At 33.6% G+C, this 6,308-nt stretch overlaps 1 protein-coding gene across 1 annotated transcript in view; it reads right to left on the reverse strand.

The window, feature by feature from the left end:
- The window catches only part of LOC106466026 (dipeptidyl aminopeptidase-like protein 6), a 57,484-nt gene that overhangs the window by 6,503 nt on the left and 44,673 nt on the right, over window positions 1-6,308 (reverse strand). Inside the window, exons 13-14 of the mRNA XM_022393988.1 lie at window positions 3,432-3,511; window positions 1,400-1,629 (exon numbers count right to left, since the gene is read on the reverse strand). Coding sequence (XP_022249696.1) covers window positions 1,400-1,629; window positions 3,432-3,511 — 310 coding nt within the window. The remainder of the gene's footprint in view (window positions 1-1,399; window positions 1,630-3,431; window positions 3,512-6,308) is intronic.

The following is a 6,308-nucleotide window of genomic DNA, read 5'->3' on the forward strand; positions in this document are numbered from 1 at the left end:
CTACGAGCTAACGCTAGATATCTGTAATGGATAGAAAAAAGGACCGTAACGCAAGGATACGCTTGGGTAGAATACTACGAGCTAACGCTAGATATCTGTAATGGATAGAAAAAAGGACCGTAACGCAAGGATACGCTTGGATAGAATACTATGAGTCAACGCTAGATATCTGTAATGGATAGAAAAAAGGACCGTAACGCAAGTATACGCTTGGGTAGAATACTACGAGTTAACGCTAGATATCTGTAATGGATAGAAAAAAAGGACCGTTACGTAAAGATACGCTTGGATAGAATACTACGAGTTAATGCTAGATATCTGTAATGGATAGAAAAAAGGACCGTAACGCAAGGATACGCTTGGATAGAATACTACGAGTTAACGTTAGATATCTGTAATGGATAGAAAAAAGACCGTAACGCAAGAATACGCTTGGATATAATACTACGAGTTAACGCTAGATATCTGTATTGGATAGAAAAAAGGACCGTAACGCAAGGATACGCTTGGATATAATGATAAGTTTTTCCAAAGTTTATAATTATATGTTTTTTTGTATCATGTTACTGGGCTGATAAATATCCATATAATTTTTTCTCTAATATGATCCTAAAAAGAGCACTATGAATAAAGCACTTTGATGTCTATCCATTACAGATATCGTGAACTTTAACTCGTAATATTCTATCCAATACATTTGCTGTTGTTCTTAAAACAGAGCTATATCTCTCCACGAATGTGTCCAAGCGTATCCTTGCGTTACGGTCCTTTTTTCTATCCAATACAAATATCTAACGTTAACTCATAGTATTCTATCCAAGCGTATCCTTGCGTTACGGTCCTTTTTTCTATCCAATACAGATATCTAGCGTTAACTCGTAGTATTGTATGTAGGCCCTGTTGTAGAACTCTTGATTTTAACGAAAGTGTATGTAGGCCCTGTTGTAGAACTCTTGATTTTAACGAGAGTGTATGTAGGCCCTGTTGTAGAACTCTTGATTTTAACGAGAGTGTATGTAGGCCCTGTTGTAGAACTCTTGATTTAGGAATTGGCGAATCGGGTTCGAATTCATACGAAATCACAAAATATTCCCAGAATATTAAGCTGTTGGTGCGTTATAAGAGTAACAATCAATTCCCTAGCGCGGATGATGGGCCATAGAGTGCTGCTGCCTGGTTACCTTCCCTCTGGCCAGTTGTTAAAAATTAGGGATGGCGACAACTAGCTTTGATAGTTCTGCCATAAATACAAGTACAAGTATATTTTGTGGATGTAATTTAAATTATAGGAAACATTTTAACAAACATAAACATGTTTTTTCTTCTGTATTTTTGAACGAAATAACAGACATTCTTAACAAATATTGTTATAAATTTTGGACTAATTAGACAGCTTTACCTAGTCTGTTTCCATCGACTGCTCTTAGCTCTACTCTGGGCACTCCAGGTCCCAAACAATCCAAAATGTAAAATTTGGCACCTGGACTAAAGGTAGCGCTGTTGAACAAGCAATTCCGTTCAATGTCACACGTGAGACATTCTTGCGACAGACGATTTATCGAGGTTATGTCTGTCACACTGAAAAGATGGCGCTCTCCTGAATGATTCTTTAGTGTACTAATATAATATCTGAAAAGAAAAACAAAGACATTAAAATGGCTTAATTCATTATTACAAAATTTCCAACCAATATTTTGTATATCAATAAAAAGGTAAAGAATGATACGACTAAAATCATCGTCTTATTTTGCTTTAACATAAGTAAAATAAAATAATTATTGTAATTAATAGATGAATTATTGGTATACAACATATACAGCGTTTAAGCTCAACCCAGCGAGGCATTGTTGTTGTCTAATAGACACGTTCAATGTGTAAATTATAACAAACATACGACATTCGCAATAATTAACTCAGGCTTCTCCCCCCCCACCCCCCACACACACATTTTAGCCCTAAATCCCGCCCATGATTCGAATTATCGTACTCTGAAAGTTGTATGTGATCATGTCCAAATAAACGTAATTAAGAGATCATACAATTTCAGATCGAGATTACCGTTATAGCCAAATCTTTCTTCTTTTTTTTTTGTAATAGGTCAAAATCTTAACTATATTATACTTTGGATGCATCAAAGCTTAGACGATTTAATCCTCAATCCACGGACTTGTTTTTATACCGTTTTGCTTCACATTATATAGAGTATCAAGTTTTATGCAAGTTAACAGTAAATGTTCATGCAATATTGAAACAGAACTGCGAAGAATACAAAATGAACTCGGTGCTGGCTTCGAGAAACAAAACAACACTCTACTCCAGAGATTACTGCTACCAAGTTCTGGTGAGTACCGGCAGAATTTCACCTCTGGGTAATTCACACTGCATTATTTTTATTTCTTCCCCCAATACAATACTCAGTGTTTATTGTAAACCACAATGCTACATAACGAGCTCTCTATGCTCTTCGCACCGAGGGTGTCGAAACCCGATTTTTAGCGTTATAAGCCTACTGACCTACCGCTGAGCCACCGACATTAACTGCAAATGCTTGATATTTTTATTTACACTTTTTGTTTGATTCGTATATTATTAGGGATCCTGTAACAAACAAAGTCGGAAACAGCTTGGTTCATAAATAGTTAAGAAAGAACAAGAGAGAGAATCCTCAATAGCCGCGGTATTTGAAATTCTTTTAGGTAGGATTAGGGTAAATTAATCTACGAAACCTTTTTTTTTTCGTATACCCGATTTGATTTTAATTCTCATCAAGATCTCTACCAGCTTACCCTCAAATTCAAGTTCTTTTAGATGAAATTACTCTATGAGACATTGGGCGTGGTCAAAGAAATCAGTCGAAAGGGTTTGCCCTTCTGAGTCCAAAACTTTAATTAAATCTCAAATCGGTCTACAGATGACGGAGCTATTAGCTAAAAGTTTGTACTTGGAAAAAAAAACAACTCAGAACCGTTCTATGAACCACTATGTCGCAGCTAAAAATGGGTTTAATTCGCGGGTTAAAAGAGGTCTGTAAAAAAACAAACTTTTCTCATACAGGTTATAGTAATACAATACATTTATACTTCTGTACAGTAACTACAGCATGAATTAAAAACAAAATAGACGTACATTTGTTGCCATAGAAACATTTTCGTAATGGGAAGGATTGCTTGATAACTAACAGCAGACGTAAATAACTAATGAATAGAAAGTCGTCTAGGCAACTCAGTTGTTACCATAGCAACATTTTAGCAAATGGATAACATTCTCATGATACAACGAGTACTTGGAAGAAATACGTTTACCTTAAGATGTGCACCAGTGATATCTTGCGGACCATTTTACATTTATTAAGAAATAACTTTTTTTCGCAATAATTTTTATTTTTTTATTTAAATGATTTAGGATTTGGAGATAAGCAATGAAAAACTTACAGTTTACGGACATCCTGGCGATGGGCTAAAATCTGGATGACATCATAAGTTCCTTGTGTTAGGAATTCCTTTCTTTTATCCTGAAACAATAAATTCCATTTTAACTTTATGTGTTTTAACTGTTAAGTTTAAAGCGAAACATTTTAGCGATCTATCACAAGCTCCACACGTTACAACCTGATGAAATATAACACAAACTACCCTAATTAACTTATCCCGGGAAATAAATAGTTTCATACAAGTAAAATATTAATAGTTATAGTGTCATTAAAGTAAAACACAACGTCAAAATGTGAGACACGTAAAGTACTCACTGAAAATAGGTTTTCCCCAAGGTCCTATATTATATCCTTTCGTAATCTTCTAAACAATATCCTGGAGATTATCTCATAGCTTGATATCCTGAATATCCTCTCGGAATATTCTAAACAATATCCTGGAGATTATCTAATAAATTGATATCCTGAATATCCTCTCGGAATATTCTAAACAATATCCTGGAGATTATCTAATAAATTGATATCCTGAATATCCTCTCGGAATATTCTAAACAATATCCTGGAGATTATCTCATAGCTTGATATCCTGAATATCCTCTCGTAGTATTCTAAACAATATCCTGGAGATTATCTCATAGCTTGATATCCTGACTCTCGTTAAAAACAACTTCATGAGGAAGAAAAGAAATTCATTTCGTTTTTATTTATGATATCCTAACACGAACAGTAAATTGTCAGTAGAATTATTTCTAGGAAGATTTAAGTTGGGTGAAGTTTTAGCCGATCCATTTTGATAACTTGACTGGTAATAAAATCCATGCTATTACAATAACTTGACTCGTAATAAAATCCTTGCTATTACAATAAATTGACTCGTAATAAAATCCATGCTTTTACAATAATTTGACTTATCACATCAGTGAGTCTCACTCCTGCAAGTCTGATAAACCTGGAATTATATTCAGTAACACAAACTGAAGAAAGAGTCCACCTGTTTATATATACTTACACAAACACTATCATTGGGTAGTGTCAGTAGTTTATGATTAACGATTATAATTATATATATATATACTTACACAAACACTATCATTGGGTACTGGGTAATTTCATCATCCCTTAAACCAGGAGGTAAAAGAAGTCGGACATTTGCACCTAAAAAAAAGCATAAAATTTAAACTATTTTTAGTTTACTTCTTTGTTATTATTATAAAATACATTTGATCCTGCCTTGAATCATCAAGGAATTTATTGTTGATTTCTTGATCAAAATGTAATAAATCTTATATTGATTAACTTACAGAATCTATCATATTAGGACCTGGTTAGTAACGATTTCACTGGCCCTGCTTATGATATTGAGTCATCATAATTTGGAGAAATCTAACGCCAAATGGCGAGAAACTCAATGTGATTTCAGTGGTTCATGTGATCCTTTAAAACATGAATATATCTAACTTTCCTTACAATAAATAGATGTAACGTGTGACGAATATATTAGATTGTTAAACAACATCGGAGAAAAACTGATCGAGTTTTCTATCACTAAGTTCATCCCTCTAATCATTTTTAAAATATCACCAGAAATTAAATATTGTTTCATTTATTAACCGCGTAGTCACATAACATGCTCATATAAAGACAAATTTCTTATTTATGTTGTTATAATAATATATCAAAACCTTTCACATACTAAATCCGTCTTCTACTGGCACGTGAAATGTTCGGACTTGTGGTAGCGCCCTCTTCCGGTATAACTCCTGTAAAGCATCGTTGTTATCCAAGATGGAAACTGTAAGTCATGGCAATGATTGTATTAACGGAGACGTAAAAATCTGTTTGTACAGGTTATAATGTTACATTACTGGGATCTGTACGCTACATTTATAATTGAAGTAAACGGGAAATAAAACATAATTACGCACACAAGTTCAAAAAAAAGTAAACTCAATCCTGATTTATGAAGTATTCTTAACCTGAACAATATCTTATGCACTCGTGGGATAAAAGGCCAATTTAGAGACCCTAAGGGTTCAGGTATAGCCCTCTCTAACTTTGGACTACTGATTAGAGAGAAAACCGCCAGTCAGGATCACCCGCAGCTTTGAAACGGATAACTGTACTGAATAACGCACCCACAGCTGAGAGTGAAAAGCGAATTTAACAGCATCGCGGAACGAACCCTTGACCTTTCGCTCCACGGCACGCAATGCCATGTTCTGCCTATGGAGATATGAAAACTTAGTGTTTATACCGTTTGCGATTCCCAGTTTTTGAATTAACTTTTGATCAAAAGAAGAGCAAATTGGTAAAAATATTAAATTTTCAATCTGAAAGTTTCTCGTGCAAGTTCTTGTTATATTTGTAATTACGAGACTCGACACCACAGACAAATTTGTCTCATTTACAGGTCACGAAATTAACAAATATTCAGATATATTTCTCTTCTAACCACGTGTTTCGATCAACATAAACATATTTTTCTAACACGATGAAGGACCAAAAAGAAATTATTATAGTGAAATCCATCATGTAAAGTTTTTGTCAACTGAGTATATAATTATAATCGTTAATTATAAACTACTGACTTTACCCAGTATACAATGATAGTGTTTGTAAGTATATATATAATTATAATCGTTAATCATAAACTACTGACACTACCCAATGATAGTGTTTGTGTAAGTATATATATATATATATATAATTATAATTATGATCGTTAATCATAAACTACTGACACTACCCAATGATAGTGTTTGTGTAAGTATATATATATATATATATAATTATAATCGTTAATCATAAACTACTGACACTACCCAATGATAATGTTTGTGTAAGTGTATATATATATATATATAATTATAATCGTTAA

This window comes from Limulus polyphemus, unplaced genomic scaffold (genome assembly GCF_000517525.1).
Source record: "Limulus polyphemus unplaced genomic scaffold, Limulus_polyphemus-2.1.2 Scaffold2126, whole genome shotgun sequence".
Classification (NCBI taxonomy): domain Eukaryota; kingdom Metazoa; phylum Arthropoda; class Merostomata; order Xiphosura; family Limulidae; genus Limulus; species Limulus polyphemus.